The following is a 17,080-nucleotide window of genomic DNA, read 5'->3' on the forward strand; positions in this document are numbered from 1 at the left end:
GTGAGTCCGTGAACAGATTAGCTATGGCATTTCTTCCCAACTGATAACCAAGGCTTGACATCACTACAAAACTTATTGCAGGGTGTTTTAGTTCAAAAGCTGTCTCATGATCTTTCCACTCAGGTGTTCTCAGAGGAATGCAAATGCTAAAATTTGGCTTCTCTCCAGTAACCCAATTAAGATAACTTCCAGCTCATCAAACTGAACAAAAATTATATTGAGGGCATGTGACAATGGGAAATAGGAGGACATGGCATGAAAGAGATGGGCCAGGAAATTTTATGTTGAAACCTGAGTGTTAGGTATTAATATCTCTGTACATAAGAGATTCCTAAATAACTAGGTCATTAATACAACTATGAAAGGATTTTGTCATTTCTAGATTTTTCAACTTATTTATTCTTTTAATCATTTCTTTAGGGTATTTCTTTTTTAGATACTTTTGTAAGAACCCATTACAACATTGGCATATCTGAGAACCCTAGTCTCTTACAAGCAATATCATTGTTTTCCACAAAGAATCAGCTGAAAAATATTTCTTAAAATCAGTTTATACATAATATATATATATATATATATATATATATATATATACCAAAAATATATGCACTTTTTATCCCTTAGCAAATTTCCTTAATAGAAACCTGAGATAATTTTATGTTCTAATATCAAAGTCAGTAAGCAAAATAATTATGAATTGATTCTAAGATTAAACCAATTTTCTTTTTATATAGCATGTAGAAGAAAATATAACTTATCTTCTTCCACATACATTTCCGTTTAATAATCTATATTTTCATTTTGTCATGAATGATCCCTGCCATTTGTTTCTTTGGAATGATTAATATATTTTTTAAATTAAAAATTTGGTGTTAACATTCTTTTACTCAAGTAAATGTGTATTTCATATGTTTAGTGGAGTACTTCAGCTGTTTTTGTATTTAAGACATCTTGCTGGCAAATGAGTCTTATGCTTTCCCAGCTTTAGCTAATAATCACAAAGTTGTCTCACAAATAAATGGAAGATTAGGCATATAGCATTTATTATGAATAACATAAACACACATAAAGAGAGGACCTAATCATCATTTGATTCTTTAATCTCTTCAGTCTTAGTGGAGGGTGGGCTGAAATTCAACCATTTCTCCACCAAACACAAAGGACCACATTAAAGACTTGAGATGCTTCTCCCTAACACACTCCTTTGGTGCTAAAATAACAAAGACTAAAATTACCAGTTTAGATTTAATCCCCTAAAAATATAGAAAACTAGACAAGCATCCTATAATAAACATAGTTTAGTGCAAAAGCTCTAAGAAAATTAAACACTCAAGGAAATTTTGCTTAATAATTACAGCTCAGGGAATCTGACCTGCCATATATCTGAAAAGGTGTAGTTTCAGGTACATTAAACAGAGACATCTAAAAATTAGTTTGAGTATTATGATCAACAACAACGGTGACCAGGAGGTACCATGATTTGAAAAGAAAACTACTTGTTTTGATTCAATCAGTCTAAATTTATTAGATAACTCTACTGAGCAGAGTTTTAGGGGAATTGGATAGTTTATAACAGTGACATATAATTGAGACAACTAAGAAATAAGATCGATTGCCTTTTCTGAATAGAACAAAAATATAGTTGATCTCTTTGGCAACATCACCAAAGAGACACAATGATGCCTGCTAAAACTAGAGTGAAATATGATCAAATATATTAACATATCTAAAGGAAGAATATGCTAGTGAGAGGGAGGAGCATTTGCTGGTCATTGCTCAAGGCTGAGGAATATTTTGACTGTTGGGTCTTTTGTTCTGTCTCAGCACATGTATATCCTGATCCAAGAACATGAGTCTCTATAGGGTGCTTTCAGTGGGTATATCCTTATGAAGTTAGCTGTAGGGAGATGAATGCATCAAGGTTCAAATTGTCCATCTACCTCCCATTTTTCTGCTATGCCATATTCATCTATCAACATGCTGAATCTAATTTGGTATCCCCCAACAATGTGTATACAGAAAACGAATATGATTATCAGCCAACAGAAACGTATTCAAGATAATTGTGTCTCTCATTGTGAGAGGTAACACATTGGATTTCTTATTTTTCCTATATCAATTAATCTCTGAGTGTTTTGTTAACCAAGGAATTGTTCTTGGGCTGATACATCAGGCTTCTAAGCTTTCAAAGTTGAGAGAGAGCTTTGGACTGACATATACTCACTCAGGTAACGCCATGCTGTGGGAAAAATATGCCCTTCTACAGATGACATTTAAGCCTGAAATAAGGTCCATCTCTACAAACTTCAACACGTCCATTTGTTACCTTTTGAAATATATCCTAGATATTACCACTTTTTACCACCTTATTACAAAGCATGATCAACACTCATCTAGATCAATAGCCCCTAGACTTGGTCTCTAGAGTCTGTTACCCACATAGTACACAGGCAAAGTGATTTTTTAAAATATAAGGCAAAACAAAATCCTTGTAAGAGAAAAGAAAACATCCTTCTTTACAGTCCTACTCCCTAACAATTGATCTTATCTCCTATCTCCCTGTTGCTCATTCTGTTCTAGACACTCTGATCTCCTTGCATTCCCTCCCTGGAATTATCTTTGTCTCTCAAATTCCTTCCTTATTTTCTTCAGATCTCTACTCAAAGGTCACCTCGTCTAAGAGAACTTATTAGATGACCATCCCATTTAATACAGTATTCTTCCGACTCCGTCATTCTCTCTCTATAGCCCTGATGTAGCCTCATTTTTATGCAGAAAATTTTCACCACTCGACACATCATATGCTTGTTGGTAGACTGAAGATATAAGTCCATGATAAAAGAGATGCATTTTTGCTCACTGGAGCCTGGAATAGGTCATGGCACATAGAAGGTACTCAGTACACTTTTTAAATGAACAGTTGCAAGAGAGAAATACTATGTAATAACAAAAGCTTATTTGATTAGCTCCCAGAAACCTAATCCTCCCTTTGTCCTCAATTAAGCATCTGCGTGACATTCAGCAAGTCCACTAGCTCTCTACCTTCAGGTTCTTTATCTACAAAATGCAACTAATAATAGCTCTATGGCTCAAATACTATATGTGAAAAGGTTTTACAAGATAAAACCCTGAACAACTATGAGGGATTTGAACAAACAAGACGTCCAGGCTTATGAACAGGATAGGTGGCAAAGTATAGTGAAATGAACAATGAATTCTGCATATGAAATGCTGACTCTAAGTCCCAATTCTCCCCCTGACTAGCTCTGTAACCATGATTCAGTTACCCAACCCTTTTAAGCCTCATTTCCCTGAACAAAAAAAGAAAACTTTATCAACAAAAAGTTTTCACTCATTTTAAAGAAATTGTACCTTGGTCATCAGAAGCATTATAAGAAAATAAATATGTCTTTTATTTTTTTCCCCCCCATAATCCATTCAGTTAACAGTTATTTACTGAGCACCCGTATGTGCCAGGCCCTGTTCTAGGTGTTTGGAATACACCAGGGCACAAAGTAGACAAATATCCTGCCCTCATGTTGCTTACTTTCCAGTGTAGGAAGACAGGTAAACAATAAACAAGTAAGTGAAATAGTATTTGGAGGGTGGTGTGTATTATGTGAACAAAATAGCAGAGTAAGGAAGTGGGGATTGGAAATAAGTGACAGTTACAGGGAATATCAAAATAAACAAGACAGTCCTTCCATTGAAAGTTGTATAGGCAGGTTCTCAAACTTCAATGTGCATCAGAATCCCCTGAAGACTGTGATACAATAAAGAGTGTGTTGGGCCACAGCTCCAGGTTTTTTAATTCATTAGGGCTTACATGGGTCTTGAGAATTTGCATTGCTAACACATTGCTAGGTGCTGCTATTGCTGTGTCACACCTGAGAACTCGGTTAGAGCAATGCTTCTCAAGTTTAATGTATTCATGAATTCACTTTAGTTCTTGTTAAAATACAAATTCCCCTTTAGTAGGACTGATGTAGGCCCCCAGTATCTGTATGATTTCATGCACTACACTTTGAGTAGTGAGGGTATATTAAGTGAACAGAAACTTGTAAGTAAACATGCACAAAAGACATTATGAAATAAATATAAATGAAGACAACCCTTGAAGAGGGATTGGATTTTCTCAGGGGAGGTTTTAAGGGTATGCCGGGGGACAGAATCAGTGCAGTCTGAGGTGTGAGAAACATGAAGGGACAAAACAGTTTGTGACCAGAAAGGGAAGTAAAGATAGTACGATTTAGGACTGGAATAACTTCAAGTAATGATGAAGTCTAGGACATAGTCGTGTGAGTTGGTAACTGAAATGGAGTGGAAATTGAAGTTCCTTGAGTTGAGGAAGTCCAGGAACTATAAGAGTACATTGTAGGAAGGTCATCAAAGGGATATTAGAGTACTCAAAGAGTTGGCAGAAATAAAGAGCAAAATGGAGCCAAGTTCCAAAGAGAATCTCCTAAAGATCAGTGAATTGTCGTAAAGTTCAGTAAATCACTTTGATGGTAGAGATTTCAGAAAACATGAGATTCTTGAGTGATAGTGGATAAACAATGATCTGAAAACATCAGTGTTGCGCAAGAAATATGTTTGTTTCTTCTCTTGGCCTTCTGAATGTAAACAAGAAATATGTTTGTTTCTTCTCTTGGCCCTCTCCTGAAGAACAATGGGCAATATGGGTGTTTTCAGAGAAAGAACAGCTCTCAGTTAAGCCAATCTAGCAGAGAGTAAAAGGAAAAAACTCAAAGATAGAGGGAAAGTTTGTTCAAAAGATGGTGGCAAGTCAAAATACCACATTGAAAAAAAAATCACATTGGTGGAGTGGAAATGGGAAAAAAGTGGGCTTGATCTGGATGGAGTTGAGAATATATGAAAGAGAGTTCTATCTAAATGAGCAAATTTCAATAACAGAAATTAGGTAATGAGGAGTTTGTGAGTTATCAACAGCAAAGGGGTAGGGAAAAAAAAAGAAAGATAATTAAAGGAGAATTTTTGAAGTAAGTGGTACAGAGTTTCCAAATTGGGTAATTCCAATCTTTTGAAGTTGAAACCCTGTGTATAAGGTCCTAGGTTACTCTGACTGAATCTCATTTATTTCCAAAGGTAAACTAGATTGTCCTCAAATTCAGCTCTCTTGGGTGTATTAATGGTAAAAATAATAGATGGTAACATTTTCCCTCTTTAGATTCAGACTGTTTTTCTAGAATGTTAAATGATTAGTTTTTAGGGTCTCTTTCATAAGTTTTCTTTATGCTTAAAAATTATTCCTATGTTCTTTACTGAGAGTTAATTAAGGCACTGACCATTAAAAAGAAACCACATTGCAGAAATCAGGATCCTACTCATGTCCACTATTGTCTAGCTCTTTTACCCTGGGCAGTTTACATAGCCTCTCTGTGCCTCAATTTCTTCATCTATAGAATAGCAATAATTAGAGCTACCGCCTTTACAGTGCTTTCTATGTGCCAGAAGCTGTCTTAAGCCATTTTTACAATGAACTCATTTAATTCTCAAAGCAATCCAGTCCGTTAGCTACTACAATGATCATGCTCATTTATGCGTGAGAAAACAGACACAGAGAGGTTAAGTTAGGAGATCTAACAGTTGGCAGAGAGAAAATTGACCATGGCACACTGCCCCAAAATCCAGTTTCTTCAACATTATACTATTATCCCTTGGTTAGCAATACATACTAGTAAATACCTCTTAAAGTGGTTTTAAGTTCATTGTGTAAAATTAAATATGTAAAGTGCTTAGAACAGTTTCTGGCACGTAGTGAGAATTCAATAAATAGTAGATATTTAGCTTGTTTATGTCTCATTGTCATTTTCTAAAAATACAGGATCAAAAGTTGAAATCTTTTAAAATTAGTAATTTTGGTTTCTGTGATTGTAATTGTAATTGCAGTTAATAAAAAGTGCTAATTAAAAACGCATGTTATTTTATAGCTATTAAATTAGCAAGATTTAAAAATAATATCCAAAGCTAGAACTATTTGACAAAATACACTGGCGTGCCATTTTAAACAGTAATGTTTTCCAGAAACTTAAAAAATATATCCCATGTTTCCCTGAAAATAAGACTGGGTCTTATATTAAGTTTTGCTCCAAAAGATGCATTAAGGCTTATGTTCAGAGAATGTCACCCTGAAAAATCATGCTAGGGCTTATTTTCCAGTTAGGTCTTATTTTCGGGAAAACATGGTAAGTATAGCCTTTTATTTGCCAACCCTCTCATTTCTTAGGTGGGAGTATATCGTAGAGGGAAACAGCAAAAGTTTTTAAATCAGGTAGTCCTGGGTTCAAGTTCTAACTCGGGAGAATGCAAATACAAAGAGGTCCTTCCACTTACTGGTTATGTCACTTTGGTTAGTTTACTAATGATGTGCTGCTGATGAGCTCATTATGCAGTTACTTATACGATAAATGCAAAAATACATGACAAATGCAAAGTTCGTATGTAATTTACATAATAAATAAGACATTGGAATTATTTTATAACTTCTATGTATAAAAAATTATGGACCTAGAAGATGACATGGAAAACAACTGTTTTACAAGATTTTGTTGTTGTTGTTGGCTTCCATTATTGTTGAGGACACATCATTTGTTTAATAACTAATTTTTTGATATAATTAATATGAAGTTACAAGAACACTTACCTGAATATGTTTCATTTGAGATACCTAAAGTTCTCTGACATTTGTTTCTACCTGAGCTTCAAAAGTCTTCCATTACCTCTAACTTAATTCACCTGATTCTAGAATCAAATTTTCTACAATAAAAATAAGTACTTAAAAATTTAGAATTTTAAAATTTCTTATCATAAATCCAACACCTAGCATTTAGTAAATATTTACTGAAAATTATTGAATAGTTTTAGAGTTTACGATAAGGTTGAACTACTTTCAGGCATTATTGTTTTCTTTTCCTATTCCTCTTTGTCATGCCAAACAACATTATTTTTACATTTATTTAAATATTAGTTAATTTACAAAACTCCTTTAAAATATGCAACTCAGATACTCTAGATAATTTTTTCCCTGTAAAACCCAAAAGTCATATATTTTGTCAGTTTTGTTTGTGTGTTTTTATTTTTTGATATTTTGTTGTCCTGATTTCTCACGTTTGCTTACAAAATGCCCTGATTTTACTTTACCAGAACCAAGCATGGACTGGTTAAAAAAGAGTGCTTTGTGATATTTTCAACTTTTGCATCCCACGATGCAAAAAAATACAGAGCTATGAAAGAGAGAAAGACAAGAAGGAAAGGAAGGAGAGAAGTAGAGAGGAAAAAATGAGCTTTCCATTTTACTGCTTTGGAGGATTTAAGACTTTGAGGTAAGATAGTATATAAATTTTGTGTAGTATGATAAGGTGGGATGCAAATGCCAGATAGAAAGGCCAGTAGTGTATCCATAGACAGCGCAGCAATGAAGACTTTTGCTTATGACAAGATATGATTCCACATGAGATTCTGTATAATGTGTCAGTGCAAATGCAACATTTAAGATTGTCTACATTCATACCAGTACCTCCCTGAAGATAATAATTCATTCATATTTCAAGTTTTTGTGAGGAAATCTCAGTTAAAGCCACATGAGCCTCTACAGGACACTAAAAAATAGATTTATGAATTTTTTTTAGATACAAAGATTTATCCTATTTAATAGAATCAGTTGTGATGCTGGAAAAAAAAATCTTGACTAGAAGTCTTGATGCTCATAATTTAGTTTGAAAATCCTGTCAAGCAAAAAGTTTTCATTCATTGCCTGAGATAAGACAAGAAATTGAAAAAAAATGATAAAATGAAACATGCATCTTATTAGCACTTTTTATTTAAAGGAGTATGTAGTATCATGGAAAAGTTGGAAGAAAGTAAGTTTGCTTATCGAATAATTTAATAAATATACTATATTTATGTAGTTAGAGGTAAATGGTAGTATTAAATTCAAGCACAAAAATGGAAGTTTCACAGAGACAGAAAAGAAAAAAAAAGCCAATGATGAATTTCAAACAGAATATGTAAAGCTTGGTATTTTTAAGATAGCTCTAAAACTGGACTACTTTGAGGAAATAGCACCATATGATGGGAGGATAAGTTAAATGCAACCTACCATCTTAAGGCATACGATACTTTAGAAGCAAAAGTCTCTATGGTAATACCGTGTTTCCCCAAAAATAAGACCGTGTCGTATATTAATTTTTACTCCAAAAGACACATTAGGGCATATTTTCAGGGGATGTCTTATTTTTTCATGCACAACAACCTACATTTATTCAAATACAGTCATGTCATCTTCTTCTGGAACATCATCATATTGTACTAAATGTGTCCGTCTGGTTGACGATCTTAACTGAAGCTTATTTTTGGGGTCAGTCTTATTTTCGGGGAAAAACATTATTACTCCTATCATGAATTTATATGTAATATATTATTTATTTCAATATACACCACATGTGTAATAAAGGTTACATTAAAAATCTACTCTAGATATCCATGTGGCTGATTAAATTATCACACCAGCTTCCAATTTTGTACTTGTTGACTTAAAATGCTTTATCAGTCTTAACATTATTTATTATGACACTGGTTTTGCCCTCAATTATGACAGAGCTGCCTGGTTAGTGGAACATGAGAATGGGTGGTTGCTGTTCAACTTGGCAGATTAAGTTTGCTCATTTGAAACAAAAGAAAAAGGTACTGAAAATTTGAAAGTGGCAAGGTCATTTTGAGCCCTTATATTGCTCTTAACCTTAACAATTTCATTTTGAACTTCAAAGAATCTAATTCACAATAAAAACAGAGTCAGATATAAGTGGAGAATGGAAGGTAAACAATGATAATAAGAATAGACAATTAGTTCTCTCCATCTAAGTTATCCACAAATATTATGGCTTAAGGTAAAACAGAAATGTTAATAACTGTCATTTCCAAAACCTTGACAAACCAATAAGTACACATCACCCCATGTCCATTTCTCATCCGATTTTAAATAGAACAAAGTGACTTTTAGAGGTTGGGAAGTGCATAATTATACAGACCGGAGTCTTTGGACTTTGATCATAATTATAGTGCTTTATCCATCTATCACTTATTGCTGGAGGACTATTCATTGGTGAGTTCTTTAAAGAAGATAGAAACCCTGTCAGGACAAATTTGAGCTGCAAAACAGCTAATCAGAAACTTGGCTCTCTTGACTTGAAACAGATTGAAAATTGCCACTTTAATCTCACAATCCATTTGGCTTTTAAGTACAGCGAGTACATGAAGTCTCTCTTTGGGAAGGCATGGGTCTGTTGTTCATATGACTGGATACTGTTTTATGAGCTTCTATTGGGACATTCAGTCCATATTTTCCTGACTATAGGTAGCAGTTCTCAAAATTGGGTTTGCAAACAAACAAATCATCTGGGGCGCTTGATCAAAATGCTGATTTTGCATTCCTTCTCCTCATCATCAACTTTTTCAAAGGGAAGCATCGATGTAATTGTAAACCTAAAATTAACTGGGAACCTTACAGCACCTGAAGGTCTGGAGCTGTTTTCCCAAGAGCGATCTGAGAACTACATGAATGAAAATTGTTTTTGTTTATAAAACAATTCTAAAATTCAACCTAGACTTATCAAATCATAGTCTCAGGTGTTGATATCACATCTCTCTGAATTCCTGACATCAGAAGTGAACATGTATATCACTGTGGTTTCCTGAATCTGAATTTTAGCCTCATACTTTCAGTTACTAAGAGTCAAATATTCCTCTGTGTAAAGCATTTTGAGAAACTTTAACAGATGCTGCTAACAGAAATCACCCTGTCAACTTGCTGCCTCCAGGTTGGGTGGTTTGTATTTGCAGTCTCCAGCCCAGGAGCTGGTGTGCTTCTATTCTATCCTTCCTTGTACCTCTTTGTATTATTTCCGGACATGTAGTTCTACTTTAGATTTCCTGAGGTCTAGAATTGTCTCTTACTCACATCTTCTACCTTTCCCACTCAGCACCAAAGAAACAAACAAACAAATAAAATCATGGACTACTTTAAACAAACAATCAAAACAAAAGAAGTTTTAGTCTGCAAAGCTACTATTTGGGGATAAAAATCCGTTACCTGGTGAATTAGTTTCCTAATGTTGCTGTAACAAGTTTCCACAATTGTGCAGCTTAAACCAATACGAACGTATTATTTTACAGTTCTGTAGGTCAGGTCTTTTCAGGCTTCTAAAGTCTGCCAGCCTTCTTTGGCTCATGATCCTCTTCCACCTTCAAAATCTGTGGAGTCTTTTCTCACATCACATCACTCTGACTCTTGCTATTTCCCACTTCCACTTTTAAGGACTCTTGTGACTACATTGGGTCCACATGAACAATCCAAGACAATCTACCGATTTTAAGGCCAGCTGATTAGCAGCATTAATTCCACCTGCAATCTTAGTTCCCTTTGCTGTGCAGTATAGCATATTGAAAGGTTCTGATGATTAGGATGTGGCTGTCTTTGGAGGCCATTATTCTGTCTACCATATCAGCCCACCTCCCAGGTGGATATGACACTTCATGTTTTGGAAAATACTTTGTTAACCATAATGTTCTATATAGATCTAATACAATGTTATGTTTTATGGTAGAAATAGCAATGAACTGCGAGTCAAAAGACTTGAATTCCAGACCTGGTTCTGCTACGATTCTGTTGCATGATTTTGGGCAAATCACTTAACCGCTCAGGGATTCAAATTTCTCATTTCTAAAGTATAAGAATTAGGAGACACAGGCCAAGATTATGTCAAGGCCCATAATGATCTTTGTTCTCAATTTAAAGGTGATATAGAGCAAAATGGAACATAAGGTATGCCTACATGAGGACACAATTGTTTCTGGGAAAGGACCCCCCAGTCCGCTGTTGTGCTACCCACACAAGAGTAGGACCAAGCAAATACACTAAGGGGATGAATTTCAGAGTTTAGTTGGGTTCCTATTTAATTCTCAAAAGTCTTCTCTGTGAACAGTAGATCAGAGTTCGTTACCTGCAACTTATCTTATGAGAAAACTTTGATTTCAATAGCTTAAGTGATTTCATGAAGGTCACATAATCATTTTGTGGTGGAGTTAAGACTATTTTCCAGATCTTTTGACAAGTCCTACATGCACTCAGCTCACACACAGCTCAGGAGCAGCATACAGAGATATAATGCATCATAATTTTGGCTGACCACAGTTGGTCATAAAAGTCTTTTAAAACTTATCCTTGTGAAAATTGTAAGGATTTAAAGCAGTTTTTTCTTGGTTACAACTGGTGGATACATTAGTCCCTGTTGATAAATGGTACCTTCATATTTCTTTATGAAATAATTCGTCCTGTCCTCTGCCTTGCTTCATTTCAAATGCTGATATAAATATACACAGACTGTAGCATGTTGGCTCATTCCTTTCAGTCAGATAGAGAAACTCAGTGATTATGGAAATGGCTAAAATTAATAAATTGGCCTTACTAAAAACTGGTTTGTTGATTGAAGTGGATGCATACACCCTTTATCTTACATCAGAAATTTTATTATTCTATGTTATGTCAGTTTTTGAAAGTCTTCATATGCACATAACACTATGGGTATATTTTTATTTTTGAATTTGCCAGAATCCTGGCAGGAAAAAGAGCAATGGAAAAAAGAGTCATTGAAGAGAGTTTAAAGAAGGGACTATTTATCAATGGATAAGGGATTTGGTACGGCTTTTTGGAGTTAGCAGTGACTGGGGGTGGTTATCACTCCTAAGCTTGAAGGTATGGGAGAGTAGGGAGCAGTTACTGGAAATCAAGACACCTAGACCGGTGGCAAGAACATCTGACAGGATCTGTACCCTTCTGTAGAAAACCCAAAAGTGACATGACCATGGAAACATATCCCCAACTTCACTCTCTTCCTATCCTTCGATCTCCTGTTAGAGGTTCCCAGGGATTGAACCCAAGAGGAAACCAGAGGAGAAATGAACTGTCAACGCAATATTTAGAAGTCAACTTTCTGGGGTATGGAACAAGGAGGAGGAGGATGGAGAGTGGATGTAATGAGGCAAATGGAGGACACCCAACAAAGAACTTCACCTGCCTTTATGTGATTTTAATGAAATGATCTTCCACTATAAGTTCGCTGTCACCACCCTTCCTATTAGGATATATTTAGAAAGCTCAGCTAATAAAGTTGACCTTTAAGCTAGTAGAGCATAAAATTCACAATCAATATGTAATTTGCACAGGAAACACCTCTTACTCATCCATTAAGTACTTTAGCAGTTTCAGCCTCTTGTGAAAGAATTTCATCTGTCTCTTAGTATTACTTGGTTTAAAAAAATCAATTTTCAAAACATCTATTTTTTTAGACGGCAATTCTAAAAAATAAAGGGATTCAGAAAGGCCTAAATTATAACCTAAACAATAAATGAGCAAAGATTTAGCTTCTAAAATGATAATTTTAGATTTATTTTGAGTATTTATCTAATAAAAAATAAACAAATGGAACTCATCGTATAAAGTTTTTATTTATAAGGGAGTGGTAACTTACCGATTGACTCATTTATCTTACATCACTTCACCCATGCTTCAATATTTTTATTAAAATAAATTAGCAATAAAGTGACAAGATCTAATTTTGTTCACTTTCTCTTCTTTTCAGAACAGTTTTTGCAAAAACTAAAGTAAATTAGCGTCAACATCAGAGAAAAACTAAATGTCAATATAATCAGGTACAAAGGAAGAAAAGCAGAGGGTGAAACCTCAATTTAAACTTAGAGAATGATTATCGTAATACTTTCAAATGTATATGAAAATTGTGTTTTTTCGGGGGGAATGGCATTAGCATTCAATAATGAATGATAATAGCATCTCTCATTTATTCTGTTTGTGATAAAAAGAAATTCCTCCAAGCATTAAGGTAGCTTGGAGTTAAAAATAACAAGATATCCTGTTCTTTCTTTTTTTGAAAGTTCTTTCATGACTTCTTTCTAAAGACAAGGTCAAGAAAATGACAAATTTAACTATGTAGATGACTATGATTATGGAATGATTAAATTTGGTCTATCTTAAAATAGATTTTGTAAACTGAGAACAACAAAGGTTGTCTGCTAAGCAAAACTAACTCAACCCCATTCACTCATTAGGCATCAAAGTGAATATTGTGTGATTCTTGGTTTGACAATAATGGTATCACCGATTATTCACAGTGATCTTTCACTTATTCATTCATGTCTTCACTAAGTAGTACAGACAGGAAAGTAGTGCTAATTCAATCCTTAAAATATATGACAGAATAGTTAAAATACATGAGGAAAATATAGCTGTTATTAATGTATAAGTATTATACTATAGAATCAAATAAATGAACATGACAGCCATATCTGATTCATTTTTGTATTTCCAGTGCTTTACTCAGAATAGATGCTCAGCTACATATATTTTTATTCTCATTAATATATTTATGCTCATTAATATACATATATATTTATGCTCATTAATTTATTTTCCAGTTTTTATTACAAATTGGAAGTACATAATCTTGCCTAAAACAATTCATTAGACAAATAAATGGTCCTTGGTTACCCTGTCCTGCAATCTCACAGCTCTCCAACATACTTCCCTCCTTTCCCCAAAAGGGACAATCACCATTATTAAAGCTCAGGACATTCAGGAAAATTTAAAACTATTTTAAAATACTATTATTATTTTGAATTTCATAATCTGTCAAAAACTGAGATGATATTTGCTCCATGAATTAATAGTTTGTGGGATAATATGAAAAACAATTTCCTCATTTACTTATATTCACAGGCCTCTCTCACCAATCACTAGAAATGCCTCTAGACAGAGGTGTATCAGATTAACATGCGGGTTGCTGATCAATAGAAAAAGTTGCTTCTAGAGCTGAGGTAGATCCAAGTACCTACTTTTAAAAAGATGCCCTCAACGGGAGCATTATACGACTAATGTTTCATCAGAATTATGCTCTTAGAAATATTATTTCAAAAGATTTTTAATGGAATAGAAAAATTTTGAGGCTGAAAAATATTTTAAGAACTAGAACATCTTTAGTGTTTTATTCTTTATTGACCCTATCCCCAACTCCAACTAAATCTAATTTTCAAGTTATCCAAGAATATAAACTCCAGAGCCATTCATTTTTGCTAATATTGTTCATGGCATATAGCAAGACAAGAATCAAACACCATTCACATTTCCAATTTCCACCTGGAAGACCACAAACTTACTTCCTCTCTTTTTCTCCCTCTCTTTTCTTTCTCTACCATTCCATTTACCTTTCTGCCTTACTCTTCCTCTTCTGCTTTCTCACACAGCCCACCAGAAACCACACAAAAAAGAGAAGCAAAGCCTACATAGTCGGCCTTAGTGTTCCACATGGTGACAAATCATATTAATGAAAAAAGCTCACATATCTTCAGTAATTGCCTCAGAAATGTGACAGTAACTGAGCCCACAGAGCCCAGTCCACTTCTCATATGAAGCTTCAGTACCCGCCGGTGGTGAATGACAAGTTAACCCCCTTGAACCCCACCGTTTTCAACACTCAGAGGACCTCTCTCATTAGTCTTATAAAATAAAGTACGAAATTCCAACATCAAATCTCATGCTGTTGAATTAACAACATCACACTGCTACCTACGACTTGAATATCTCCCATAACTTTATGACTGGAAAAACACTGTTCAGATTTCATTTACCAGTTTAAAAATAGCAAACTCTAATTTGAAACACATACACACATGCATCGTGCATGCTCACTAATATTCCTTCTTAGTGCTAGGCAAATGTTCCTTCCTATAAACATTAGTAAAATTCAGTATAATCACAAGTTTTAACAGTCAGATTTGTCAAAAGATGATGTTTGTTATGAAACTAATCCAAAAGAAAATATTTCTTAAAGTCAAAATGACAAGCCATAATCTCCTTGGTATAACAATGGCTATTTATCTATTTTTAATGTAGAAATCAAAATTATTCTGTTTATTTTGGCTTGGAGATCATCCATAGATGATCCCTGTCCAATGAAATTTCTTCTTCTTGGGTGGATGAGTGCTGAACAAGGCAGATAACAGATTTTAAACATCTTAAAATGGTGTGTGTGTTTTTTTTTTTTTTTAAAGAAACCATGGTAAGATTGTCTCCAAACTTTGTCACTTTATAGATCCAGACATGAACTAAAAAAGATAATTAGAAAAGATACACACAGGCCACTTTAAGTCAACAGAAAGTCCAAAATACTATCACTGTGCTCATGAACAAGGAGGGGTTGCTCTTTGTACATGGCAGAAACAGTCATAATACACAAGGCACTCAATTAAGTTTTGATAGAAGTTATGTCACATTTAAACTCACCGCTGGATGTAAGGGTCAGGGCAGTACTGTAGTGTGGCACACCGTGAAGTTTCAAAATTCATTTCCTTCAACTCTCTTGATATCAACAAGTAGAGAACAATTATATAACATATACACATACACCTGTGTATATATAGATATAAAGCCAGGAGGCTAAAAGCAATAGAGTCAAATGCTATCAGACATAGAAGCTTAGACACTTCCCCCTTCACACCCAGTTGCAAAGGGGCGGAGCGTTCCTTGATCTCAGCCAATGAGATTCATCAAGTAATTAAATCATCAGAAACAGTCAAATCTTACCAGCTGGGCATCCTCTCTAAAGTTGTTCTTCCCCCACTGCCACGGCTTTAGAGTCCTTGATGTATAGTGGCTACACTTGTTGGCAACTTGGAGGCATCTCTGAACTTCTGGGCTCTCTGGTGATTGGATGCTGGCATGCATGGCATCAGAGTTTAATTTCAGCAGCCTGCACTTTTATAACAGAACTGAGTTGATGAGTGTCCACCCTGCTCCAGCTAATTAACATTTCATTGTGTCTTCATACTGATTTGATTTGAAGACTTCTGTAACTGCTTCTGGAGCTAAACTGTTTACAGAGCTGCTTAGGAAGGTTGTTTTTTAATTCATGTCCACCTGCCCCCCACACTCACCCCCCTTCATTGTCCCTTTCAGCCAACCGCCTGTTGTGGTCACAATCTCAAATAGCAAAGACAGGGAAATTCCTTGATTATATTTAACCTAGAACTCACTCTTCCTCTCAACTAAGAGAAAGAGATATCCATTCATATCCCCTTAGAAGATTTGCCTTCTCCAAATGAGGAAAAAAAAAAAATCTTTGTTGAGTTTCTTAAAATCCTACTGCAAACATACACACGCACACAAACACATACACAGTCTTCTTAAAGTGATACTAAAATGGAAAAAGATATGTTATTTTAGGCTATTTTGCAGTTTATACGATTATTTCAAATTGTTAATGAAAGCATTCTAACTGATTTCAACTTCTATCAGTCTGTCTGACTCTCGTCTGTGTCACTGTTTTTGCTAGTTTGGGTTTTGCTTTGATTTAATCTACTTGGGAGTAAAAGTCATTAAATTTTGTTCATGTATTAAAAATTAACATAGTATCAGAAAAGTCTACATGAAGAATAATTTATTTCCTTTTGGAACACAGGCTGTAAACCTACCCTGGTTTTGTGATTTGGAAATTGAATGAAATATGATTCAGAAGCTAAATTAAAATAGCCTCCAACAGGAAAAAAAAAAAAAAAAGCAGTTTGTGTGCCCAAGTGTCACTAACATGGCAAGTTCACATCTCCTATTCACCCCCTAATCACAAGTCACCTGTGAACTGGTGACATCAGTAGTTCTCAAAGTTGTGAGACAAGCTCAAGTTCCTTTCAGAGGAATTTGACGGTTCCTTATAAGAAATTTGAATTCAAAATGTATTTAGTAAAAAAATATTTTATTTGTTGTTTCAGCCAGAATAGGAGGGAGAAGCTATTTAAAACTTGACATTCTCTTCCCTTACTTAGCCTGAGAGTGTCTAACATCTGTGAATTGTGAAATTCACAAACATGTGGGCCTGAGCCCCAGCCAAATCAAGCAGCTTGTTCTACAAAATGTGAAACTTGAAGTGAAGATCATTTTACTAATTAATTATGGATTTGTTAATTGGAGGTAACGTGTTTGGCTTTATTCCTTGTTATT

At 34.7% G+C, this 17,080-nt stretch overlaps 1 protein-coding gene across 5 annotated transcripts in view; it reads right to left on the reverse strand.

Moving 5' to 3' along the window:
• TP63 (tumor protein p63) overlaps positions 1 to 15,696 on the reverse strand; it is a 222,594-nt gene extending 206,898 nt beyond the window's left edge. For 2 of the 5 annotated variants that reach the window (XM_033090018.1, XM_033090028.1), the window contains exon 1: positions 15,371 to 15,432. In XM_033090018.1, the coding sequence (XP_032945909.1) occupies positions 15,371 to 15,432 (62 nt within the window). Of the gene's footprint in view, positions 1 to 15,370; positions 15,553 to 15,670 lie in introns of those variants that run through there. The other 3 variants (XM_033090048.1, XM_033090036.1, XM_033090057.1) reach the window with 3 other exon arrangements.
• Positions 15,697 to 17,080: the final 1,384 nt, after the last annotated feature.

The sequence above is a fragment of the Rhinolophus ferrumequinum genome, chromosome 2 (genome assembly GCF_004115265.2).
Source record: "Rhinolophus ferrumequinum isolate MPI-CBG mRhiFer1 chromosome 2, mRhiFer1_v1.p, whole genome shotgun sequence".
Lineage (NCBI taxonomy): Eukaryota > Metazoa > Chordata > Mammalia > Chiroptera > Rhinolophidae > Rhinolophus > Rhinolophus ferrumequinum.